The sequence below is a fragment of the Lethenteron reissneri genome, chromosome 8 (genome assembly GCF_015708825.2).
Source record: "Lethenteron reissneri isolate LAM-NWPU_2019-01 chromosome 8, ASM1570882v1, whole genome shotgun sequence".
NCBI lineage: Eukaryota > Metazoa > Chordata > Hyperoartia > Petromyzontiformes > Petromyzontidae > Lethenteron > Lethenteron reissneri.
In genome coordinates this window covers 6,760,907-6,787,478 of record NC_083786.1, presented here as the reverse complement: position 1 = coordinate 6,787,478, position 26,572 = coordinate 6,760,907, and the positions used below count along the sequence as shown (strand labels likewise).

General features: G+C 48.7%; 2 protein-coding genes across 4 annotated transcripts; one reads left to right on the top strand and one right to left on the bottom strand.

Moving 5' to 3' along the window:
• Positions 1 to 1,362: 1,362 nt before the first annotated feature.
• Positions 1,363 to 20,687, top strand: LOC133362395 (transmembrane protein 87A-like). Of its 3 annotated transcripts, none has more exons than XM_061581347.1 (23): positions 1,363 to 1,952; positions 4,776 to 4,836; positions 6,082 to 6,176; positions 6,986 to 7,108; positions 8,016 to 8,054; positions 9,195 to 9,248; positions 9,411 to 9,482; positions 9,851 to 9,922; positions 10,072 to 10,180; positions 10,974 to 11,035; positions 11,546 to 11,729; positions 12,642 to 12,741; positions 12,995 to 13,088; positions 13,389 to 13,462; positions 13,936 to 14,042; positions 14,180 to 14,238; positions 14,661 to 14,764; positions 14,936 to 15,012; positions 15,825 to 15,886; positions 16,327 to 16,379; positions 17,317 to 17,347; positions 18,162 to 18,279; positions 19,891 to 20,687. In XM_061581347.1, the coding sequence occupies exons 1-22, from the start codon at positions 1,809 to 1,811 to the stop codon at positions 18,267 to 18,269; spliced, it is 1,884 nt and encodes a 627-aa protein (XP_061437331.1). In that variant the 5' UTR covers positions 1,363 to 1,808; the 3' UTR covers positions 18,270 to 18,279; positions 19,891 to 20,687. The 3 variants fall into 3 exon arrangements, 2 of the variants coding, with proteins under 2 accessions (XP_061437331.1, XP_061437323.1); XR_009757497.1 differs by having other exon boundaries at positions 1,365 to 1,952; positions 18,191 to 18,279; XM_061581339.1 differs by lacking the exon at positions 18,162 to 18,279 and having other exon boundaries at positions 1,366 to 1,952.
• Positions 20,555 to 26,571, bottom strand: GINS1 (GINS complex subunit 1). The gene is made up of 7 exons (XM_061581909.1): positions 26,160 to 26,571; positions 24,655 to 24,719; positions 23,542 to 23,640; positions 22,154 to 22,244; positions 21,915 to 22,031; positions 21,722 to 21,796; positions 20,555 to 21,303 (listed from the first exon to the last, which is right to left on the bottom strand). Exons 1-7 carry the CDS (start codon positions 26,232 to 26,234, stop codon positions 21,235 to 21,237), a joined length of 591 nt encoding a protein of 196 aa, XP_061437893.1. The 5' UTR covers positions 26,235 to 26,571; the 3' UTR covers positions 20,555 to 21,234.
• Between the last annotated feature and the right edge of the window lies 1 nt (position 26,572).

Below are 26,572 nucleotides of genomic sequence, written 5' to 3'. Positions count from 1 at the left end.
GGAAATATGGTTTGGGGGGGGAGGGGGGGCAGAGCTTTGTGACGTCATATTTGACGGGGGGGGGGGGGGCGGTCTGACTTTTTGTGACGCCGTGTGACGAGGGGGGTCAAAAATCGTCCAAAATCGCGTGATGTCATTTATGGACGGCCCCTAATGTCCAACAATGAAGAGCTAGAAAATGAACACTACCCACTTGTGTGTTCCGTTGAGCGGACACAAAACAACACTCGATGGTATGTCTCCCACGACTCGCCAGAGGGCAGTACAGCAAGTGTACTGATCACCATCTGTTTCCATCTGTACGGATATGGAGTGTTGCCCCCTCGTGGACATGGGTTTTCTCCGGATGCTCCAGTGTCATCCCACGTCTATAATAAACACATTTATTAGCTGAAAACATCTTAAACTAAAAAACTAAATGCAGGACCCTGCTGAAAAAGATTTGTATGTCTCAGCGTGGCTCTCCTGGATAAATGAACATTTTATTTAAAATTGGTGTATGTCCATTTTGGCTGTGTAAGGATTTGTTTTGCTACTTAATATCCGCCAATCAAAATGTACTTGGATAATAATGAAAAACTATCGTTATGGGACCTTTCTTGCCAGTATCAAAATATAAGAATTGGTTTTACCCGTTCTGGCAATAAAATAGCAGGTGTTAAGATGTTAAAACACCAAACAAAAACTTTTGCAAGGACTAACACTGTTTGAGACTTGGGTCTAAAGAAAGCTGTCTGGTGTGGACCAATACGTTTAAAAGACAATGCATATTTTATACTCTTTGGTTTTTTCGGTAAAGTCACGTAGGTAAAGCAATTAATAAAATAAAATAAATGAAAACAACTAAATTAAAATAACTGTAGCTACAGTTATTTTGCTGTGCCTTTTAACACCTGATGAGGGAGGCTTGTGTTGCCTCCGAAACGTCGTGATTTAATTTAGTTGTTTTCATTTATTTTATATTATTGTTTTACCTACGTGACTTTACCGAAAAAACCAAAGAGTATGAATCCTTGCAGTCACGAAAGCTTCAAATCTAGAATTAATTCATATTTTACCAGAGCATGTTTGCATGTTCACAAAGTACGTGTGGTTTTATGCAGACATCATTCCTTAAGGTGCAAAATGTGTCTGTGTTTTAACATCTTAACACCTGTTTTATTGCCAGAAAGGGTAAAACCCAATTATAAAAAAAAACTATCGTGTTGAAAGAGGTTTGAGTACCCACACTTTACCCCACCGTGACTATTACCGCGGTCATAACCAACCCCCCACCCATTAACCAGGGTGGCCGACTGGTTCGAACCGCGAAGCTCTGCAACGCATGGTCAATGCACGTGGGTGGGGTCAGGGTGGGGTCAGAGTGGCGAGTTCCCGCACCACGTGATCGATCGACGAATGAAATCGCGACAAACAAACCCCGAGTCAAACATAAATCGATCGTAAACTATCCTGCGACGGAATCGAATCGATCCGGTTTTGGCGTGTTAACCCAATCCGACTTGGCCCCGCCTCGGCGTACTCGCGATCGGATTAACACTCGCGACTCTCCAACGTGACCGGTTACTATCGATCCTCCGCCAAACGTCGATGCGCGGCATCGATACGATGTAACTAAATCGCCCCCCCCCCCTCCCACGTTGCAAAAGCCGGCGAAATGTTGTTCGTCTCGATTCCGATTCGCGAGAATCGACGCGTGCCGCGAATCTCTACGGTGGCCGGTGGGGAATCGAGCGTCGCGGGTTATCGGAATCGCGGAATCGCCGCCAGGGAGTCGTAGATAGTTCGAGGGGGCCCTCATCAACGCGATGGCTTTTCGCGTCCCCCGTGCGGTCCCCTCGCTCCGTGTGACCCCCTCGCCCGATCTCTGCCTCCTCCTCATCCTCCTCGTGGTGCCCTGCGTGATCTGCGGGGGGCCCGAGCCGGGCAAGTTTCGCGGGGACATCACCAAGGTGAGCGGCAGCGCGTTTGTTACACGTGGAGGGGGTTGGTGTGTTGTCTTCCTGTTGTCTTCCTGTCTCACGTGTGTCTCTGTGTGTGTGTCTGTGTGTGTGGTGTACTGTGTGTGTGTGGTGTACTGTGTGTGTGTGGTGTACTGTGTGTGTGTCTCTATGTGTGTGTCTGTGTGTGTGTGGTGTACTGTGTGTGTGGTGTACTGTGTGTGTCTCTGTGTGTGTCTGTGTGTGTGTGGTGTACTGTGTGTGTGTGGTGTACTGTGTGTGTGGTGTACTGTGTGTGTGTATGTCTGTGTGTGTGTGGTGTACTGTGTGTGTGTGGTGTACTGTGTGTGTGTGGTGTACTGTGTGTGTCTCTGTGTGTGTGGTGTACTGTGTGTGTCTGTGTGTGTGTGGTGTACTGTGTGTGTCTCTGTGTGTGTGGTGTACTGTGTGTGTCTCTGTGTGTGTGGTGTACTGTGTGTGTGTCTGTGTTTACCAGTGTCTGTGTCTCCACGTGTCTCCCTTGTGTCTCCACGTGTGTCTATATCTGTGTGTACTGTGCGTGTGTCTGTGTTTCCCAGTGTCTGTGTCTCCACGTGTATCCGTGTGTCTCCCTTTCTCCTCGTGTCTTATTATGTCTCACTATTCCTGTGTGTCATCTTGTCTCTGTGTGTATTTCTGTCTCTGTCTCCGCGTGGGTCCGTTTCTGTGTGTCTCCGTATCCCTCTCGAGTGTGTCCCTGCGTGTCTCCACGTGTCCCAGTGTCTCCCTGTGTCTCTATGTACCTCTCCGTATCTCCGTGTTATCTTCTCTCTCCCCATGGCCCCGAATCTCCCACGTGTCTCTGTGTATTTCCACGCTCCTGTGTCTCCCCGAGTCTACATTTCCCGTCTCCCCGTGTATCCCCCATATCTCAAAGTGTTCTCGTGTCTCCCCCGTGTCTCCCCCATATCTCGCAGTGTCTCCCCTATGTCTCCCCCATTTCTCCCTGTGTCACCCCCCCCCCCATGTCCCCCCTTGTCTCCCCCATGTCCCCCCGTGTTCTCGTGTCTGCCCGTGTCTCTCTCGTGTTGTTCCTCCCAAGACCATCATCCTCAAGAAGTATTTAAAGCTCATGGAAGGTTGTCCCTGCCTCCCATAAACAAACGGCTGCATCTGTCAACTCTGTCGCGTTTTGCCGTTGTCGTTGTTGTTGTCGTTGTTGTTGTTGTCGTTGTTGTTGTCGATCTTTTGTAATTATTCACCATCGGTGCTCTGGGCGCCACGTTTTTATTTTACACTCTTTCTATTAACTCACTGTTGTTGTCGTATCCTCAAATCTTATAACTCAATTTAAACCCACTTCCCAATGTGGTATCGACTGCAAACTTGGTATACTGATAACAATATTATATTCTATTTAAAAAAAAAATATTTTTAAACATTCATTTTAATGTTATGTTTCGGCTTGGCTCTAATTGTCCACGCTCAACTGACGTTGGCCGTAAATCACCCACCACCTTAAGTTATGGCAAACTTTGAGGCCACTTCCTGGAGTTCTGGCATTACGAGTAGGGTACATAGCATTAAAGCGTGTTAAAAAAAATATTTGTAAACGTTGCAATAAAAAATAAGCAACATAAAAAAATATTTTTAAATATTGCTGATTTTTTATTGCAACGTTCCGCATCAGCAGCATCGCAATCGCCCCGTGTCATAGCAAACACACCCCGAAGTTGACATCGAAACTCGTGTTGCTTTAAAATCGCAATGCCCCGTGTCTCCCTCACGTGTTTTGGGCATCGCTTGACAACGTTTTAACTCGGAACTCTACCAGCGAGCGGTGTTCGCGTCATTGGAACCACACCGGCAAGTTGATGTTAGAGAACTACTGCTTAAGAGGGCATTCGGTTGCCTCTCGTCCACTCTTTAAGTGGTGATGATGATGGTGGTCTCTGTGTGTTTCTGTGCCTGGCCCGCGTCTCCATGTCGACTATCACCGAGTCTCCCCCGTGTCTCTCTCCGTGTCCTCGTCTCCTCCCTCCCCACGTCTTGCGCTGTCCGTGTGGGACGTGAATAACCCGCAGTTTGTAATCCCGCTATGAGAGAGCTTCCACATGCATCCCTGTCAACCCGTACGGTTTCCTCCGTATTCTTGTACGGGGGAAATTGAGTTTGTAAGTTCATACGGCGTACATACCCGTTTCAATACGGGGCACAAAAAAAAAGTGTGTTTGTGTTTCTCCCTTGTGATGGGAATTTGTAGGGCGAACTTTGAAATTTATAAGGGACACGGAGTGACCAATACGGTCCTGAATTTGTCTGTAATAAGGTAGGGCACTGATAAGGGGTTGACAGGTATGTATGGTATAGCGACGTTTCGCTTGGAACGTCATCCGGTCGTGAACTTGGAAGGCCCTCATCCAGCAGTGGAGGATTGCCAAAACTGCTCTGCTCCTGTACGGTCATGGGATTATTTGACCATACTTCCCTACGCTGGTCCTTGTGGCTTTGTAAAGCGAGGGAGGGAGTGTAGGTGCTGATAAATATAAGTCCAGTACTGTAGAGTCCTGCCCTCTGCTACCCATAGTATACCACCAGAGCAGCCTATAACATCCCGCTTCATGCACGCTAATGGTCGCCCAGCCAAGGATTATCCGTGCCCAACTCAGCTTAGCTTTCAAGATACAGTATAACCAGATAAGGGGCATTTTAGGTGATTTCAGTCATACGCCCCTAAGAGCAGGGGCTACGCAAATATTGACTTCTTCTCGGATTGCGTTAAATTTAGTGGGCATGGCGTTTTACTGATGTGTGCAAACACTGCACTGTGCTTGTGTGTGTTGTTCCTGCTTGCAGAATTCCAAGTATTTCTTTGCGAGAAAAACCATGTTCAACCAGACAGATGTACACATTCAAGGTGAGTCGGTGGTTGCTCTGGGGCGACATTTAACATTTCAAACCAAGCGTGCTTGGTCCACGAGTCCACAATACTCATCATCATCACCACCGTCTTATTTGAGGACATGTCGGTCTGACTCAGATTACCGAAACCACGGTTACAGATGCTTGCGATTCAACCGGGATCACGAGTGAAGTTGCGAGTTGATGGGTCCGCGGCTCAGCGAGCTTGCTTCTCAGAGCCTGTCACACACTTTGGCCGAATACCAGCCTTGAGAATTAAGTATCGCTTTGGCTGAACAAACATTTACTCTCATGTGGCTGAGCGGGAGGGAAAGTTGGTGCCATCTTCCGCGTGGTATCCCCTTGCGTGGGCCGTTCTCGAACGCGAAGTGTCATGCTGCTCCGAACGGATTTTGCGCCTCGTGCAATGACACCGACAGATGGCACAATCGGGATGAAATATGGGGTCCCAAGGCATCTCCCGTTGCCAACCCACACTAATCATCCTGGCGAAGATGTTTACTACCTCATCTGGTATGCAGGAGGTCGTGGGTTCGATCCCAACCCCGACGCCTGTATATTTGGAGTTTGTATGTTCTCACCGTGGTCACGTGTATTTTTCTCTGCGTCCTCTGGGTTTTTCCCTCCACTGTTAAAAACATGTATATAGAGTGTTTGGCTGCTATACATTTTAATGAAATAAGCAAATTTGTGGAGCTGTCATTTCTGGCCATGTCGCTTCTGAAAAAGAGCTATATAGCTCTTTGGGCCTTACCCGGTAAAATAAAAGATTGTTTAATTTAGTTTAGAAGTATGATCGACAAGGCATGGGGAAGCCTTCATCCAGCAGTGTATTGTCAAAGGGCTGTTTATTATTATTGAGTATTATAGATTATTATAACACAGACCAACGATCGTTAGACACGAGCAGGCCTTAATCTCAACTGGGCCTTGGTTTCCACGCCCAGCACACCGCCTCCGTCATGTCTCACTAAGGCCGCGGCTATTAGTCACACGCCACCTGCTTCAGTCCACTCGTGCCGCATCGACGTAGCAAATGATCACCATCGGCCGGCCTGCATCAGACACCGGCAGTAGCAGCCAGCGACGCTCCACAATCGAGAGAGAGCGTGTAGCTGCTCCCGGTGCGTCGAGCGAAACTTGGGACACCATGCCGAACAACGCGCGGCGCAACCCGAAAACACGCGAGGGAAGCTGCCCATGATTGTTGTGGTTGGTGTGGTGTGGTTGCGTTGCGCAGTTCTGAAGGCCACTTGCCCTGAGATGAGTGGGACTTTCACGGTGCAGTGGATCTTGCGCTCCTCTCACTGCTACAACGAGTTCGCCAACTTAAAGGCAAGCGTGCGACCGCACCGCCAGTCCCGTTTGCATTTCTCTCCAACAGTTTCATCATCATCATCATCATAACTGTAGCCATCGTCGTAGTCAACGTCACAATCATAATGGGCACTCAACCTTGACACTTTCCGGAATTATGTCGCCGGGTCAGCGAGGATCGGTGTGCATGTACCTGTGTGTGTCAGTAGGGAGCAGCAGGGTAGTGCACTGCGCTATAAGACTTTAGTTCGATTCCCGGTCATGGTTAAGATAGTGGAAACATTTTTGGACCAGTCCAGGGCCTCTCCTAGAGTGAGTCTGCCTTAATTGAGTAACTGTTGCAGTGTGTAAACATTGGCACAGGGTAGACAAAGGTTGCCAGATGTGGTGTTGGCAACACCACTCCTTCCTGTGGCATTCTGGCCTTCTTAGGTGCTCGCTAACAGTTTGTTAAAGGCTATACGGGGGATCTTGATAATATGACTTATATGTGTATACATGTATCTGCACGTATGTGTATGTCTTCACATGTAATTGTATCTGCCACTCATCTCATTCAGTCAACCCATAGCACCTGGGTCTGTTCCATGACCTGCTGCCAGGCAACGAGCCTTCCACACTTGATGTTCTGAAAGTGCACCTAGCCTGGCACACACGTTGTGACGATATAACCGCCACTTAGTGGTGAATGGCGGATGCTGCTGCTGCTGCCCGTGCCATTGTTGCTGTGAGTGATTCTCTCGTTGAGGGCAGCAGGCAGTGACGTCAGTTTTCTTGTGCCTCCGTTCACTCTCCCCGCACTCGCCCACGCCGTTTGCGTCACACAGGACATCAGCGGTGAGATGTACATGGGCGCCGAGGACAAGGAGGTTGTCCCAGACAGCCAGGCTTCCTACTTGAAGGGCAGCGCCACCATCACCTGCAACAACTTCCACATGCCAGCGGTGCCCGTGAGTTTGACACGAGCGCGCTCGCACGATCGTTTGATTTGCCAACCATCGTCGGCGTAAAGCCTTGCCGATTTTAGACGAAATCCAAGCAACAGACTGCAGTGCTTACAGCAGGGCGTCGACAACCAAAGTAACAACAAGAAGAGCCATTTTTTTCGAATTCGGTAAAAACAAACTCAATATTTCATCAGGCTCAATGCATGTGAACACGAGACGGCGGTTCTTAATAAATACCTGCCACGAAGGAGTCCTTAGAGAGCCGCGTGCGACTCCGGAGCTGCAGGTTTGCCGACACCTGGTTTAGAGAAACAAAACGATTAAATTGATGTTATCACTTTAATGTTACGCTAACCTAGCGTGGTAATGGATAGGACGTTGAAAGTGGAAGGTGGTGGGGGGGGAGTTGGAAGGTTAGAACTGAAGATTAATCGCGAACTTTAGTTTGAACTTATCCACCCACTTTCTTCATGGCACGCTCGTTTAATGGCATCCATGCCACTCCAGAGGTCGCCGATTTGATCTCCCGGCGTGGAAATTGAAACAATCATCGTGACCTCCCAGCTGCCAATGATTCGGCAGGATGGTGATACAGGCTAGGGTTAGGGCGTGTGCAGCACACTGTGTAGCATTGTTTTGACTATTATTTTGCTCGGTTACCCGGGAAAGCCTCACAGAGTTTCAGGACTTTATCGGGAGGTTCCTGCCAAATTTTCAGCGGAGGGAACGCCGTTGCTGCGCGTAATCTCCCAGTTGAGTAAATGCGGTGATGTCTCAGCGTTGTATTCTGAAGAACTAAATGTTGCACCGTTGCTGCCGTTCAGAGAGAGTTGTTGGCGAGTGACTCTGGTCACTCGCCACCGTTGCTGCCGCTCATGTCTGTGCGTGTGATTTTCTTTCTGTCGTGAAGATGAAAACGTTATCCGTGAAGCTGGCAAACAAACCTCAAGTGAGTATGACTGCTTCATTGACAGTGTGTGGGCTACGTTCGTGCAATGGACTGTCAGTGTTGTGATCTCTGTGCTGTGTTGTGATCTCTGTGCTGTGTTGTGAGTTCGTGACTTTACCGAAAGAACCAAAGAGTATGGATCCTTGCAGTCACAAAAACTTCAAATCTAGAATGTGTTCTGTGTTGTGTTGTGATCTCTGTGCTGTGATGTGATCTCCGTGCTGTGTTGTGATCAGGCGTGGTTCGTCCACTAGGGAGGTTTGGGCCGCCACCCCACCGAGCAGCTGGAGATGAGAAATAATTTTTCTAATAAAAAATACTTCAAAAAAAATAGTTTTGTTGTGTTTAAAAAATTAAAATATAACAATTCTTGCAACGTGAATTGTCTAATGAAGATAACATTTTAAGTTGTTCATACTAGAAACCGCTGCAACACCACAGTCTGATTTGTGCCTTGGGGAGGTCTCGGGGCGGCTGTGAAGGCGTCCGAGTGAGTGATGTCCCCTTCATTCAAACCAGAAATATTTGTTATATTGCACTTAATCGTGGCTTAAACCCAAAATCAAATGTGTAGGCTGTCAGTGTAGGCCTAGCTTTCCATTCGACAATGTAGTCATTGTAAAGTGATGTTACAGTGACCACAGATAACAGTGAGACGGACAGTGACCGCACAATGTAACAAGTTTCTCGTGAACAGTGAAGTAAATAGCAGGGCCTGTGTACGTGGTATTTATCTCGCCAGTGAATACAGATCAAAGCTTTCTGTGTAGGTGGGTGTACGACGGTACGTGGCTGTTATTGTACAGTATGCGGTGTCTTGGTTGCCTTGGCGAATTTTTTGAGTCGTGTCAGCTGATCTTGAATGCTGTTGGCAGTGTCAAAGGGTTTGTGCAGCGTGGACTTTAGGGTCATGGGGACAGCATTTGAGTGCTTTGTTGTTTTGTTTCGTATAGTTGATAAATGCCGACCGTTGGTAGGTAAGACAGTTATATCACTTTCACGGGAAGGCCAGTAACATGACGAGGTTGTTTTCTTAATTATAACACCACATTTTCAGAGGTCACAACAGCCCCACCTAGTGGAAATGTCACGAGCCGCCACTGGTTGTGATCTCTGCGCTGGTCTTGATATCATCAACAGGAGGAAGAAAAGGAGAAATCGCCCAGCGATCGTCGCAAGAGAGAAGATGCGCAGGTGAGTCTCGGCTCCCCTTCTCTTTCCACCGCCCGAGATTTCCCCGCTAATACAGCGCTCGTCAACAATGCACCACTCGGAAACGTTCCCTTTTGGCGCGGCGGTGATAACTTTCCGTCAGCTCGGAGGGACCCGTAACGCCGTGTTCATCCTCTCTCCCAGGCAAAGCCTGCCGTGGAGGCCGCCGCCCCTGACCCAGCCAAGGTCGGCGATACAAAAGACCTGGCCTCGAAGGTACAACCACCGCCTCCGTGTGTGCATTTGACGTCATCAGCTGTTGTCTCTCCGATGCTTGATGAAGGCCTCCTGACGGCGTCCTGTTCTTTCTCCGACGCATTCTGTTCCTTTGCTCTGCCTCGTCAGTCCCTCAGTGGACAGCGTCGCCAGCTGGGAGGGACGCGTCACCTCGTTGCATAATATCTCAACCCATGGCACCTGCTGGGTCTGTCCCGTGACCTGCCAGCGGGCGTTCGACACTTCACATGGCCTTAAAGTGCACATAGCTTTGCACAAGCACCGTGGTGACGTCAACGCCACTTAGTAACGTCAACGCCACTTAGTGACGAATGGCGGTTGTTGTTGTTGTCGTTTCTCTCTTCCAGACTGAGCCAGGAGCGGAGGCCGCTGCTCCTGACACAGCCCAGGTCGGCGATAAACGAGACGAGGTCCCAAAGGTAGGAGTGGTGCCCACCCACCCCCTCGTGTGCCGTGCCGGGCTTCATAGGTGCTCGCTTACAGCACTTGCCCCAACAGTCTGTTCAGGCTATACGGGGGATCTTTATCTTTGTATACATGTGTGTACTTGTGTGTGCGTGCCACGTAGTCAAACGTGGTGGCGAGGACGTGGAAGGAGAGTCCGTTCCTCTTCATCGTCAGCATCAGCCCGGATGAAAACAGCGGCGACAAGCAAAGCAAAGACTGGAAATTTGATGGTTCGTTTAACTTTCTCTCAGTGAGGGCCACATCATTATACAACAACCACATCATCATCATGATCAAGGAATGATGATGGTGCGGAGGAAGGCCTCTCCAAGACGTGGCCATCTCTCACATGTAGCTCCTTCACACGAGCTCGTGTCACCATCTCTCCGTCTCCGCGTTAGACTTTCTCTCGGGCGCGTCGCCTCCCTTCGGCTGCCACCGCCGCCGTGAGCCTCGACCCCCGCCTTGACCCCCGCCCATCATCGTCCCTTCTAATTCACGACGCGTCCTGCCTCCCACCCACTAGTGTGAACAGTCAAGGTTGCGTCTGTATCTCACGTAATGTGAACATTCTGGGTTGCGCCTGCAACTCGCGTGACGCTCTCGAATCCGCGCGCGTACCGTACGCTGGGTTCAGAAACGCAGACGGAGTTTATGGTGTCCGAGTTAGCGAGCGAGTCTGGTACGGGTCAACCGTAAAACTCTTATCGTACTCTTTGAGATTGTGACTTTTTAACCAGTTTTTATAGCAGTAGCTTCCCGGGGTTCCACTGATAATCAGTTCCCTATGTTACTATTTTGGTTGTATCTTTGCTTTAATTGTATTCTGATTAGTTTTTTTCTGTTATGTAAGTTATATTTTAATATAATTTCAATTTTTTTACTGCTTATGTACCGCACTTTGAGCGTTGGTGGATTGGTGCGTGGGTTGGTGGGTGGGTGGGGGGGTTGTTGTGACCTGCAGTGTGGTGGTGATGGATAGTGGGGGTGGTGCGTTTATTCTTGCCTTTGTTGTGTGTGCAGTGGAGGTGGGCATGAACGGACCACATGGGTACATCTCAGCCACAGAGTACCCACTCAAGATTGTAAGTGATACTCGCCTCCGGTCCACTCACTTTGCAACGATACACTCACCACCGGCACACTCACTTGCAATACACTCATCACCACCCATACGCTCACACCAAGACGTGATGAATGCTTTTTTTTTACTATTAAACTATTTTTTATTTAAGCAGGTAAGGCCCACTGTGCTATACAGCTCTTTTTCAGAAACGACCTAACCACAAATCATAGCTCAATAAAGTGGATTATCACATGGAATGTTATAGCAGCCAAATACACTTTCGTACATGTTTGTAAATGTGGAGGGAAAAACCGGAGGAACCGGAAAAAAATCCACGTGACCAAGGGGAGAACACGCAAACTCCAAATATACAGCAGACGTCAGGGTTGGCATTGAACCCACGACCTCCTGCATACCAAGTGACGGAGTTAGCATCTCTCCACCGTGGCACCTCCACCCCGCCACTCACCACCCAACACCACCACCGCCGCTCTCCCTCCCCGCCCGCCCTTTCACCCGCCCGGTGTAGTTCTACATGGCCATGTGCGTGGTGTACACGCTGTACGCTGCGCTCTGGCTCATCTGCTCCGCCTGCTACTGGAAGGAGCTGCTGAGGATCCAGCTGTGGGTGGGCGGTGTCATCTTCCTGGGGATGCTCGAGAAGGCCATGTTTGTCGGGGAGTTCCAGAACATCGGCACCTACGGCACCTCGGGTGAGGGGCGGGGGTGATGGGGGGGGGGGGCAGTAATGTAGCGGTTAGCGTGCCGCACTTCGAACCCCAGGACCCGAGTTCGATTCCCGCTCACAAGCCAATGCCGGTGACGATTATTTGAACCGGTCCTGGGCCTCCCCTAGGTCGACTCAAAATCAAATGAGTAGCTGGTCCGGTGTGTAAATATTGTCACTGGGGGGACAAAGGCGGCCGGGTGTGGTGCTAGACACCCACCTCCTCGTGTAACTTGCCGGCCTTCATCTCTAACAGCACTTGCATCAGCAGTCTGTTAAGGCTACATGGGCGGTCTTTGGTGATGGAGGGCGGATGGGCTTACAATCGACTTAGCGATGATTGTCACTGTCTAGGATGATAGCGGTGGCATCACCTGTAATTATTGATCATGGTGTTGATCATCATGATGATCATTATCAAAAGCAGCACCATTGGTGACATCACTATCAGTAGGAGCAGCTTTACTATCACACGACCACCAATCACCAGCAGCATCATTGTCAGTATTATCATCGGCAGCATCATCATCACCACCACCACCGTAATCGTTATCAGCAGAAGGAACATCTTCGTCATCAGCAGCAGGAGCAGCAGAGAGAGAGAACGTCCTCTGCAGAGATGGAGTGATGAGACCAGCATGTGCGCAGGAGCGAGGATGGATAGTTGCGTTACGAGCAGTGACATAAAGATGGCCTTGGAATGCCCTAATCCAGAAGTGGATAGAGCAAAGGCTTCGCTCGTGATAAACCAAGGCAGGGGACCTTCACACAATGCCTCCGATGCAATGGAGACTTGGGAGTGTTCCACACTTGAGCGCTCGGCGTTTCCCACTGGGCTGTGAACTATGGGCAGCAGTGGATAGAACATGGCTGATGGTGGTGGTGGTGTGTGCGGCAGTGCGGGGCGCGGTGATGGTGGCCGAGTTGGTGTCGGCGTTGAAGCGCACGCTGGCGCGGATGCTCGTGATCATCGTCAGCCTGGGCTACGGCATCGTCAAGTAGGGAGCGCCGCGCCACCCCCCACCACCACCACCTCCTCCTTCCCGCTCCTCCTGCAACAGTCCCTCTCCTCGTGCAACTGTCCCTCTCCTTGTCCTCGTACTCCCTCTCCTGTTCCGTTCAGTCCCATTATTTCCTCTCTCCTTCCTCATTCCCCTCCCTCCCTTAGCTCTGCTTGTATTTGCATACGTGTGCTTTGTTGTTGATGTTTGTTGTACAGTCCCCCTGGTAATCTTCTTGTGGTACCCGTAGGCCGCGCCTGGGCGCCATGTTGCACCGCGTGGTCGGCGTGGGCATGCTCTACCTCGTCTTCTGTTGCGTGGAGGCGATGCTGCGCGCCAGCGAGGTGCGCGCAACCACGACTGCTTTCGTCACCACCGCCACCGGCGCCACCGCGGGTGCCACCCCACCGTTGCCACCACAATCATCGTAACCGCCATTGTGGTTACCATCACCATCTTCACTACTTCACTGCCACCATTACCACCACCACCACCGCCGCCGCCACCACCGTCGCCGTCGGTTTTGGCTGCCATTCCCTGACCTCTCCACCCGCCTCGGCCTCCTCAACCCTCCCTGTTCCTCGCCGCTCCACCTTCGCCCAGTAACCCCCACCCCCCACCCCCCTTGTCGTGTTCCCACACAGGACCCCAGCAACTCGACAGTGCTGACATCGGCGATAGTGCTGGCGATGATTGATACGTGCATCGTATGGTGGATATCCTTGACACTCGCTCGCGCTTTTACACAAAAATAACAATCCATTGGGAGATCTTGCAGAGTGTTGCATTGCCCGTGTTCACGAACTAGTCCGTGGAAGTGGATATTATAGAACCACTGTTGGAATCTCAAGTTTAAGTTACAAGTGACCTCTTAACCGCATGAAGGGGCAGCACTTTTCCGCACACCCTACGACAATGAGTAATGTTCGTTGGATGACATTGATTTGCTGCAATTTTGGCAAATTGATCATGAAGCATATTTAACAATGCGTGTACTTTGTGGTAGTGCATAATTTCATCTGCATTGACTCAAGACAAGCAAACTCTGGACCTGCTTGACACTCTTTAATCGTCGATGCTGACGCGTAGAATTTCGACGCGTGTACCACAAGCGTGGAAAGCGACGTTGAACGCCGACGTCGTTCTGCCAGCGCCACCGCCACCGCCGCGTTGGTCCTTAGCGTCGCACATCTTCGTGAGTCTGGCACAGACGATGCGGACGCTGAGGCTCAGGCGCAACCCCGTGAAGCTGTCGCTCTACCGCCACTTCACGAACACGCTCATCTTCTCCGTCATCGGTGAGCCCCTCTTACCTCTTGCGGCCTGCGCCGCTCGTAAATCTGGGCGGGGTGGGGGAAGGAGGAAAGTTTAAAATGCCCGTGTTCGTTTGTATTTGATTGGTGTCACCGTTAACTGGTTGTCCTTTGTTTCTCAGCGTCGGTTGTGTTCATCGTCTGGTCGACGAGGAAGTTCCGCATGGTCGACTGCCTCTCCGTGAGTCGAGCGGTTTAAACAAAACAACCCCTCACTCGATGCGCGGCGAGCGCGACAATTAGGGTTGTGCACTCCGTTTTGAATGTTCTCGATGAGCGCATGGCAAACACTGACACTCAAGCTGCGTGCGTCTGCGCGGCTTGCGCTGTGCAGCTCTCTGATGTGTTTTCGGGTTGTTCCGGGGCGACGTCCGATGTTTCGCTCCACGTGCCGGGGAGCTTCTTCACGAAACCCGAAAGCACGAGGAGCGACGTGTCGGTTGTGCGACGCGCGGCACAGCCCGAGAACGCGTCGGAAGGGCCAGGGGCGGCACAACCGCAAAACCCCACGCGGTTCGAACCCCTGCGGTAAACAGCGCTGGGCAGTGGAGGTTACACCGCGTGCCGTAACCGACCGCGTGATTCTGCTGGCTCGATTGGCAGGACTGGCGCGAGCTGTGGGTGGAGACTTCCTTCTGGAGCCTCCTGTTCTCCGTTATCCTCCTCGTCATCATGTTCCTCTGGAGGCCGTCCGCCAACAATCAGAGGTGAAACCCCTCCTCGTCCTCCTCCGGGATCCTGTGCCGCGTATGTGCTACTTGTTCTACGCGAGTGCTGTGTCTGCCACGTGTGGCGGTAGTGTGCACTGTTCCGTGTGCGATGATGCCCCAATAGTTCGTGTAGGCTACCCGTGCGATCTTTGTCTTGTGTACTCGCAGGTACGCATACTCCCCCCTCATCGACGACGACGATGAGGACAGCTTAGATCAGAACGTGATGACGGGAGATGCATACGGTACGTGGAGCAGTGTGCCCGTGACCTTGTGAATGATCATTCATTCAGTCATTTATTCATTCATTGCTCCAGTGGAGAAGCCCACAAAGTGGAAGCCAGTTTTGGTTGACCATTTATGCTCTGGTGTCACAAAGTTGTGTTGTGTAAAGGGTCATGCGTTGTGGAATTGGCTGCCTCTCCTGTCCGAAATTCCCTGCCCTGACCATAGCAGACCTCTCCCTGTCCACGTCCACATTTAACGGTCACCTCTTCTCTGCCTGTGACCGACAGCCTCTCTTCTGAAGTCTCCTCATCTAGACCTTCATATTCAATCGTCCCCTCTCCCTCTCTGGCCTGTAGCTCCATATTCCCCACCCCCTCACTCCTTCCCCTCTGATTTTTTTTTATTCCCTCTTCAGAGGTGGCTAGGTGTCTCACAGGTCAGAGTTGAGGCTGGCACCGATGATTAAACCAGGTTCTCAAGAGTAGCAAGTTGATGGTCTCAACCCAGTCACCAAGGACTGGACAGAAGAAAAAACTCCCCCACCCCACCCCCCCAATCACATCAAGCATGGTTCTGCACTTAATTTTGGCTAAATTTCACCTCTGAGAATCGGTCCGACTGTCATGCCACGAGCATCACTGTCCGTGGGAGGCCGGGTGCATGAGTGCTGCCCGTTGTTACCGTGTGGATTCCTCATCTCACGACGCCGATGGCACGATCGTGATGAAGCTGTGGGCCCCTCCCCGATGTGGATGCAGATCTGCTTCGTGCTGTCGCACTTTCACGCCCTGTAATCCAAATTGCGTTTCTCCCCGTATTCGTTGCACAGGTACGAAAATGAGAGGCACGCGGACGGAGATGAACGGGCAAGCCAGGTCCGGTGCCAGCCAGGTGTGACGAGAAATGAACCCACCACGCAATTTTATCTCAGTGAACCTTTGTGAAAAATAATACTTTAAGGGTTGATAATTAATTTGTCCCATGAGTGCAAATCATCATGGGTTATTTCGCTGTGAATTTTTACGATCTCATTAAGCGACGGTCTGTCTTAGAGCAGAGAAAATTATAAAATCGTGTCGGAAAAGGCTCTGTACTTTGTGAATTTAAATAGCAACTGAAAAAAATTATCGAGATGTGGTGGTGGTGGTGCAATTTGCCACTGGTGGTGTTGGCCATGTGGCTGTTTAATTTGTATTTGATTCCGTTGACTTGAAAACAAAAATATATTTTAAAATGTTATTCTTTTACCGTGCAACAGTAATAAGAGCGACACAACCCTTCCCTCTGTCTGCCGCCCCTTCACCCTATCACTATCCTCTGCTCCGCTGCAGGATGAAGACCTGACTTGGGTGGAGGAGAACATCCCCTCTTCTGTAGCTGACCTGTAAGTTGCGCGGGTTTACATATTTGCAGTTGGATGCACGTCTCTCCCAGGACGCCTGGTCAGCGTGAAAGAGTAGGCCATAAACCACCCCCCCCCCCATCATCTAGAACCCTAGAGGGGCTCTCAGTCTGATGGAGGCCCTTCCTCTCGGAGCACGAGTGTCAGAAAGAAATTGCAGGATTGCACCTTTACTTATACTGAACGTATTTTCAACTGCGTATTTTTTTGTCTGTAGGAACACACTGCACCCCATGCATTCACATAGAAGAGCTACAAGCACATACAACACACACCTCTTGATTGAGAACACGCCCTGTCTTGATAGGACCCATCCCTCACCGAACGCACACCTGATAAAAACACACGGTGGATCTCTCAGTTGATGGAACATAGTAGGCAGTGACGTGGCCCATCAGTAGAGTGCTCGTTGAAGAGGTTCAGTTATAACCCAGTGGCCGTCCTGGTTAATACTGCGGCGCGTGTTAACCGTAATTATTGGCCTCGGGCCATCTGCTTCACAGTGGACGTTAAAAGATTCTGTGACGTCATTCGCAAGAGTAGGCTCATTGTGTGCCGACAATCGTATTCCAAGTTTGGCAAATTTGAAAGATTTCTCAATTTGAATCTACGTAACAATCATCACCAACTTAGCAGGACCTTCCTGAAAAAGAATCACGAATCAGCGAGGATTTCCTGGGTGACCAAGTGTAATTATGACAAAGATACCCACTGTTTATTAAACACAGGCGTCCTATGTGAACACATGTCACCTGATTGAATGTATACACCACTACTGTTGTCGTGTTTTCTTTAATTATTGTAAATAACCGCGAGATATTATAGGTAGACGCTGTATAAACTTGATGTAGTAGTCGTCGTGGTTGTGCCATCGTGATCGGATCGTGATTCTGGTCTCGCTGTCTGTCTTTCCCTGCAGAGCGCTCCCTGCATTACTCGACTCGGACGAGGTAATGCCGTGTTCACCGTCTCTCAGTTATCTTGGCGTTGGTGAAAATGTACTCTTGAAAAATGCCCTTTGTTGTGGAGTCGAGTTGTAATAATGCTTCAGTTACGATTCTTATCATTAGTAGAGCCCCTCTTGAGGGTATTTTGGCCTACTTTTCCACACTGGCCAGATATTTTGGAATATGTTGGTAGTACGCACGGTTTTCTTCACCATACGCGAGCTACCGATCAACCAGTTGTGGTTGTATCCATTTATACTGCTGGTTGGACGTGTGCAGTGGTGGATGGAGGGTTTTGAACAGCGTGCAACCGTTGTTTTAAACTACCATGCCGGAAGGTAAAATTTCAACCGAGCTGACAGGATATGCCAACCATTATACCACCGCAACGTCCCCGCTAGTGTTAACGCTGCGTTAAGTCGGCTACCGTCACTCAAGTATGAGATGAGGCGGTGAAGTAAAAAAAGCAAGCTCACGAATGAATTGTTGCCGAATGAGAACACGATATTGTGTTGCAGTGCTGTTACAAGGCATCCCCTAGGAGAGGGGGGGTGGGGGAGCTGTGGCTATGGCTCAGAGCGCTTGCCCGCCAGTGTAAACCGTAGACGGGGCCGAGCGGTGCGTCCCCACCCACCGGTACCCGTCGCCAGTGGTGTTGGGTGACGAGTGAGCGTGCGGTGTCCGTGCCGTGTCGTGTCCGTGCCATACATGGGGGGGGGGCGGCGACCTTGAAGGACGTCGTTGTCGTATGGTTTTATCTCGCTCGCGTCGACCAGCACGAGTGTGTGTCCCATGTACCCCGTGGTCACCTTCTTAGGCGTTTGCTAACGGTGCTTACCCCAACAGCCTGTGTAGGCTACATTGGGGATCTTTGTCTTTGTCCCACTGTACCTTCAGCCGGATCGAGGGGCAGTCGACCCAGTAAGCAAAACTAGGTGAGGTGCAGGGTCGGGCCTTGATGATAATTCTCTCCTTGCCCATAACTTACGCCGATAACAAGGAGCGATCCTGGCGGCGGCCGAATGGGAGGTCGTGGTCGTTTGAATGTCGAGGGCACGTAAGGCAACATTGACGTTAAAAACGACCTCGGCCAATGTGGCCTCAGCTCAACACGTGTTTGCGTGTGTGATTCAACACCAGTGGTACACCTGTTCACATCCCGATAATGCCCCTCCCTCACCCTCCTAACTGCATGGTTTGCATGCTGTAACTCAGCTTAACCTTCCATTTCTGCTTCTGTAGAGGTCCACATAATCCAACCATCGCAGCTGTATGATGTGGTGTGTGTAGCTGTCAGTCCCATGTATATTTTAATGTGAATTGCTGCTTAAGGACCATTGTTTGTCTTCATTGGGTTTGTGTGCTTATTCATTTTCTCGCCCGTCTTGTTATTGCACCATTCCCTGAATTCGCTAACTTGAGTCTAAGAATACTGGGTTAATGGCAATTCATGTACTTTTAGAATTATTGCAGTTGGGGTGCCACTACCCCGAAGCTATACCAGGGTGCCTCAAACTCCAGTCCTTGCGACCCACCATGGTTTCTAAGTTTAGTATTTACCTCCGTTCAAATATATTTAGTAGTTACGAGCGGCACTGTGCCTGACGATTGCGTAACATTTTCCACGTGACGTAGACGGCGCCGATTAAATAAGCACATCCACATCACATGGGGACACACGCACGCAAGATGTGTGTGCACTCATTACACGGTGCTTGCCACAAATAACCACAATACCGTGCCGATCTCGTCAAGGAGCATAAACCATCACGCAAACTCCATCCTCGCAGAAGCTTTTGGCGAACAATTAAAGACGGTTACCATATCGCGCTTTTGCAGATGCGCTTCTGCGGCTGTCTGGAATTCTCTTCCATCTGATATCAGGAAGCCACTGGTGCTATGCAATTTTAAGTCATTCAGATTGCAAGCTAATTTCATTAGAACTGTGCTTTGTTTAGTTTGAACTTCCCCCGCACCTATGACTGTTGGCTACGCACGGTGCGAAAGAAGTTCAACATACATAGATGTCTATTAATTTGAATCGGTGCTGTTGATTTCGCATGGGGCTGTTCAGCAATGATGAGGGATGTGGAGTATGTAAGAACTTCAAATGTATTTGAATGAAGACTGGTGAACAAGGTGAGATGGACTGTGGTGGGTCACAAGGACTAGATTGTAAAACCCTGAAATATGTCAATTATATTCAGACATCTCAAACTAGAATTCGGAGCATGGTGCAAAATTAAAACTATTTTTGGGCATATAACGATGCAGCGATTAAAATCAATTCCTACGCTCAAGTGTACACACATGGAATTATGCGTGTTAAAATCAATGTTTATCAATACGCATGTATGTCATCAAGTCACAATGGGTACTAGATTCACCACATTGTATAAACGAATCGATTATTGATTAAAAGTATAATACTAAATTGTAACAATTGATAGAATCGTGAGGGATGCCAATCGTTACATGCCTAATTATCATTACAGTTAAGCGGCGATAACATTATTTAAATGCTTCATTGTCTTGTTTCCCAACAGGAAATTATGACAACCAAGTTCGAGATGTCCAAAATAGACTGAAGTTGTGTCGATGAAGACTTGAAGGTTCCCAAGTGAGCAGCTCCTGAAGAGAACGCTATGTAGTTTTTTTCTGTTGTGTCTATAGTTCGACGTGTTTTCGTGTTGTTCGGCACACTGTCCGTCGTGTCACTCCGATTGCCGAATTCACTTCCTGAAGATGATGCCAGCAAGTGGAGCGAAACGTCGGCACTCGGTGCCGAGCAACACGAGGATCAGCTCGAAAAACACGTAGGAGAGCTATAAGATTGAAGTACGTTGAAGGTGGTGGGAGTTGAGTGTCAGACCTCAGGATGAGGTTTGGTTCCGGCTTACACTGGTTGTTAAGCCACCCACATCGGCTAGAAATGACCTGTGTATCTGATGCTGTCTCAGTAATCGGCCCAGTGTGGCCAGCTATTCTGGGGAAAGAAAATAGTTTTGTTAATCGCTGCTCCTGTAATCAAGTGCAATTACTGTTGGTGGGCTTGTAGGATTTGGGCGGTGCTTGCGCGCAGCTGTGTTTTTGACAGGGAAGTGTCACGATTTCTTGATTTTTATAACCTCGTCACAGGCAGGAGCAGAAAGACAGTTTCCTTCCACCGTTAAAGACGTCACTTGATGCAATTTGAGTCAAACTGTGGGGAAGGTTGGAATTACAGATTTTATTTTATCATTTAATTATAACTTTGTTTCAAACAATGAGGTGTATATATTGTTAACGTCTTGATCTGTGTTTTTTGACCTTCGGGTCACTCAATAAAGCCACTGTTTTGCTATTCTTGGCTAACTGCCCTTTAAAAAAACACAATCTCAGTACTAACTGGCATGACCATGGTGCACTCCTGTCAGGTATCAGTCAGATCTCAAGCTAAGCAGGCTCTAGCCTGGATAGTGCTTGTATGGAAAGACAACCATATAAAACAGGTGTTATGGTCAGCGTGGTATAATCAAATGAGCATTATGGCCCTCATCTAGTAGTGGGTCGACAAAAAGGGCTGTTCTTGCACTTTAGCCGGCACACGTGCTCACACGCCAGCAAATCAACTCCTGGATCCACAGCCAACTAAACTAATCCTGCAGAGCAGAGCAGCCTGGAGGACTCTTAGGCCTGCTGCTATGGAGTAGTGGGTACCTTTCCTCTCGTTGAGAAGTATGGTACAATTGTCAATGCGTTTGCAGAGCTGACGTTGGTCGCCATTTGAATCGAGTAGGCCCCGAGTTTACGCGACGTGGCGGGCAGTGGCAGGGCCCTGTTGGGACCCCTGACGCTGCATTCTCAATCCCAGGTCGGTCCGAGAGTGGGTGGTGGTAGCGACAGCAGTCTCAGGACAAGATGTGCTCCAAAATGCCTTGCCGGATGAGCTGCTCACACGGCCCTCGTGGAAGAAAGTGCTGAGGGAGATAAAAAACCTGAGTGAATTCCTCACAAAAAAACTCCATAGCTCTTTCAGCCGCTGAAACAATGACATAACTACTGAGCTACAAGGAGGTGCATACACGAAGACTGGGGTATCCCTGGTATTGCAGGCTGTAGGCGTAGGGAACGTGGAAATTGATCTAGGGTGACGGTGCAAGGGGTGGCAATGTCAAGCTGTGCAGGCGGGTGGCTGTGATTGGTGGGTGTGTGCATGCATTACTTCTCACGTGACACCAAGATGCCTCGGCTTTTATAGTTGGAGACGAGAAGTGAGTGGGGACAGTGATAGAACACAAGAGGGCCCATGCCACGTTCGCTACATCACTGCGCATCGACGTACGCTCGCGTGCATTTGCTGACAACATCCAGGGCCGGGTTTGGCGCAACAGTTACCTGCGTGTTCTTCTTCAGCAACACAGTGCTGCCATCGTCAATTTCCAGCTCGCCGTAATCCTTGAGGCAGCGCACCTGGGGGCAGTGGATAAGCCGAAGGTGTGAGGGCTACTCCGTAAGCGATTAACATCGAGCAGAGGCCTTGATTTTTTTTATTAATTATGGGGGGGGGTAGGGGATGTGAGGCACGCACCTCGATGTAGAGGCTCTTAGGAGGCTTGGTGTCTTGCGTGAGATCCAGTCCCTCCTCCCCGCCGACAGAGCCCATGTACGACGCCAACGATTTCTTGTAGTGGTTGAACCACTCGAACTGTCGTTGGAGAACATGCAAGCCGTGTTAAAGCGGTTGAATGAATTGTCGCGATCAGATTCGTCATTAATCACTGGTGTTACAATTGTTACTCGGGTAACAGGTGAGGTTGTTCGCCTTGCCTCCTCCACGGACAGATGGAACCTCACGCTGGGGGGCAGAACGCTGCCGTACTCCCAGCGCATCGTGCGGATCCTCTGCACACGGTCATACCTGCGGACGGAACGACAGAACACACCAGCCCTGAGAATTATAAATATCAAGTTGACTGGCATGCGACAGACATTACTCTCAGTGGCAGTGCTGCCCTCTTCTATGTTGGAACAGAGGCCACTAGAAATGTATCTCAGACATGGCTCTGTGATATCTGCTTCTGTGGGCCATTCTCTAATGCAGGAGTGCACTGCTGTGCAAGAGATTAGAATGGATTATTTGTCTCAACACGATGCCAATAGCACAAGTGGGATACAATTTTAGGGCATTTTTATTTTTTTCACAAATAAACGTATATTTGATTACAAGTTGGGGCACAGTTTGTTTTTTAAACGGCTACGATGTTTCAACATTGAAGTTATCAATTTGACATTTCTCCACTGTCACGCTTAAGTAGGCACAGAACCCGTGGGGAGCGGAGCCATTCCACCCCATTCCTTTGTTCCCTCTTCCCCAATTCTTTACATTATTTTGGACTCGTGAATATGTGTATGTTTAAACGAATGGGTCATTAAGGATAGCTGTAAGATCTTCCAAAGAGAATGTGGCAGGAAATGATTGTAGATGTAAAATTGTATAAAAAGACAAACATCTTTTAAAAGGATTATTGGACTTGTGAATGTGTACATTTAAAGGAATGGGCCATATACAGGGTGCTTCAAAACATTAACACTTGATAATTGGTTTTTACCCTAATATCTGGCAACAAAACTGACACCTTTTTTACAAGGAGTCATGTTTGCATAGAGCACAATACCTGCAGTCATAATGTGTTTTTGTTTGCATTATGACTGCAGGTATTGTGGTCTATGCAAACATGACTCCTTGTAAAAAAGGTGTCAGTTTTGTTGCCAGATAGAAGGGTAAAAAACCAATTATCATATTTTTTACTGGCAAATGAGGTTCCAATGGTGTAAATACATGAACACTTATATGGGACTATCGTTTTTATTGAAAAAAAACGGACAATACACTAACATAATACGGTAAATGTCATGTTAATAGCTTAAAAAAGTCAAAGAGTCTCCACTTGTTCACCATCATTGTCAACGCTTGCCTGGAATCTTCTCCAGGTGGTCTCCAGAGGCTGGAGGCACATTTCTTGTGGTATTGCAAATTCTCAAGTGTTTAACATTTTTTTTAAGCACCCTGTATTCAGGACAGTTGTCAGATATTCCAAATAGAATGTGGCAGGAAATTACTGTAGATGTAAAATTGTGGGAAAAAGACATGTTTTAAAATGACCCGTGGTGCTCGCGATCAATGTAAGCGCCGTGGGTGCTGACGGAACACTCACGCGTAGGTGAGCAGGCAACGCTTGTTCCGCAGCAGGCAGCAGTGGCGGAACTTGATGGTGGGGATGAGTTCATTCTTCCCATCAGATTTAACCTCATTTCTTGAAGACAAAAAAAAACAGCACTCATCCACCAAGTACTCGCATAGTCGTAATGCTGTGAAAGACGTTTTACTCGTGCAAGCTAAACTTAGAAAAGTGTTGCTATGTTCAAAATATTCCCCTCGAGTACTCGATGAGTGTGGATGAGTTGCTCACAGTGACATGTACCGTATTTTCCCGCATATAACCCGCAGACGCATATACCCCGCAAAAATTGCGTTTTGTGTAGAACAAATTTCAGAGAGCCCGCACTTCCATATACTCAGCAGGGTCTTGTTTTGTTTGTAAAAAGTGGTATACCCTGCGGGTTATATGCAGAAAAATACGGTAATTCACGAGCCATTTCAAAATGGTAGGGACAGGGCTTAACTTCAGGTAGATCTCCAACCCGGAAAAAATGTTCAGCACCCGGCAAACCACGTCTATTATACCTCTCAGTCTGGTGACTAATCACGAGTCTACTACAGCGTCTACTGGTGGCCTAGATGTTGAACAAACACCAATCTATTCAAGGTTTGTATATTTGGGAGAAACTAACTCGAGAACCCGCAGGAAACCCATGCAGAACAGGGGGGGGGGGGGGGGGTGGAGAATATAAAACATCCAGGTAGAAAGGCACCCGAGTCAGGAATCGAACCGAGGTCCTTCTCGCCGAGTGTCGCCACTCCGCTACTAGCCCGTGGCTAGTAGGTTCCCCACCCCTGCTGTCGTAACAGAATCAGAATGTACGTACGTTGAACTTCTTTCGCACCGTACGTAGCCAACCTTGCTAAATGGAGATGCTCCGTGAAGTACAGCAAGCTAAACACAAACAGCTATTCTAAAATGATAGTCAATCTAGTTTATTTAAAATTGCAAAGCTTCAATGGCTTCCTAATATCGGAAGCGTTCCAGACGGCCACAGAAGCGCATCTGAAAGCGCAGCGATGCAGCGGCCGTCTTTGTTCGATGGCCAGCCAGAAGCCGAGTCGTAGAAGAGTGGTTGTTGCTGGTTGAGGTGTGTGTGGGTCGTACACATCTGTCTGGTTCTGCTCGTACAGAACCTTCATCTCCTCCAGCACCTGGCGGACTCCATCCTCCTGGGTCATCAAGGGGGAGACAGGACAGGTGAGCGAGTCTGGGTGGTGAGGAACTTTAAGATAAGACTTTAATAAAGATGCTATACAAGGTAAAAAAAAAAGCGGTCTATTAAATATTACTGTCGCTAATGCTATCTCCAACACTAACTTACACAACTTTACACGCATGCCCTAAACTCTGAACCCAATTCCTTAATTCATTACCTTTTTGCTCTGTACGTGCCAATTGTCACAATCTGGACACCGTTGCAAACGAGATGTTCCATCTCAAGGGATGAATCGGGCGAAATATTTTAGTGAACATTACGGTTGACTGACAATCTATGTTCTAGATTTGAAGCTTTCGTGACTGCAAGGATTCATATTCTTAGGTTTTTTTCGGTAAAGTCACGTAAGTAAAAATAAAAAATAATAAAAATTATAGAAATAATATAAATAAACTAATATAATCACTACAGTAATTTTGCTGTGGCTGTTCCACCTGATGACGGAAGCTTGCGTTGCCTCCGAAACGTCGTGATTTAATTTCATTTTATTATTGTTTATTTTTCATCTACGTGACTTTACCGAAATAACCCAAGAGTATGGATCATTGCAGTCACGAAAACTTCAAATCTAGAACAAACAACACGGCTTAAGAGACATTATTGACTGTTATGATCAGTAGTAGAGCCACAGGTGGCCGCTCCTCCTCAAGACGTCCACGTGTGGAGACGGAGGCGTGAGAGGAGATTCCTCCAGCAGTGGATAGATGATGGATGATGGTGATGATGGATGATGGTGATGAATGAGGATGGTGATGAATGAGAACGATGATGTTGAAACATTGTGGATGAAGCTGACTGTGTGTGTTGGGCCGTCCACTAGCAGTGGATAGATGATGGTCCATGGTGATGATAACGATGATGTTCAAACGTTGTGGATGAAGCTGACTGTGTGTGTTGGGCTTCCTCTAGCAGTGGATAGATGATGGTGATGAATGAGGATGGTGATGAATTAGAACGATGATGTTGAAACATTGTGGATGAAGCTGACTGTGTGTGTTGGGCTTCCTCTAGCAGTGGATAGATGATGGTCCATGGTGATGATGAACGATTATGTTGAATCGTTGTGGATGAAGCTGACTGTGTGTGTTGGGCCTTCCACTAGCAGTGGATAGATGATGGATGATGGTGATGAATGAGGATGGTGATGAATTAGAACGATGATGTTGAAACATTGTGGATGAAGCTGACTGTGTGTGTTGGGCTTCCTCTAGCAGTGGATAGATGATGGTCCATGGTGATGATGAGAACGATTATGTTGAATCGTTGTGGATGAAGCTGACTGTGTGTGTTGGTGCTTCCTCTAGCAGTGGATAGATGATGGATGATGGTGATGAATGGTGATGATGAAAGCGATGATGTTGAATCGTTGTGGATGAAGCCGTCGCTCGCTCACGTTAAACGGCGGGATCTGTGCATCCGTGGCGCGGTGCAGCTCCCGTATCAGCTCTATCGCCTTCTCGCAAAACATCCCTGCTCAGTGTTTATTACAAATACGAACGATATCTAGGAGCACAATATACGCACCAATAATTCTCGTTAAATCAACTAAAACGACCCCTTTCTAAGTCACAAAACAAACCCCACCCCCCGTCACTCGATTATAACGAACGGCAATACGAGTTTTAAAAAACTACTTAACATCTAATTTAAAAAGAAAGACTCGTCGCGAGATAGCGAGTGTCTCAAACAAGAAGGAAACTAAGCGCAAGAATCGCCTCTGAGGTGAAGTCCAGGAGTGTCTCTGCCTCTCTTCAGTGCCATTAGAGCGCGAATTTGGCGCCAAAAACGAGCGGCCATTGCGGGGGC

Coding starts and splice junctions, on each gene's coding strand:
- LOC133362395 (XM_061581347.1), top strand. CDS start 1,809: ATGGCTTTTCGCGTCCCCCGTGCGGTCCCCTCGCTCCGTGTGACCCCC. Junction 1,953..4,775: donor TTCGCGGGGACATCACCAAG/GTGAGCGGCAGC, acceptor TCCTGCTTGCAG/AATTCCAAGTATTTCTTTGC. Junction 11,036..11,545: donor CAGAGTACCCACTCAAGATT/GTAAGTGATACT, acceptor CGCCCGGTGTAG/TTCTACATGGCCATGTGCGT.
- GINS1 (XM_061581909.1), bottom strand. CDS start 26,234: ATGTTTTGCGAGAAGGCGATAGAGCTGATACGGGAGCTGCACCGCGCC. Junction 22,245..23,541: donor CGTTGCCTGCTCACCTACGC/GTGAGTGTTCCG, acceptor TTCCGTCCGCAG/GTATGACCGTGTGCAGAGGA. Junction 21,304..21,721: donor TGCTGAAGAAGAACACGCAG/GTAACTGTTGCG, acceptor TATCTCCCTCAG/CACTTTCTTCCACGAGGGCC.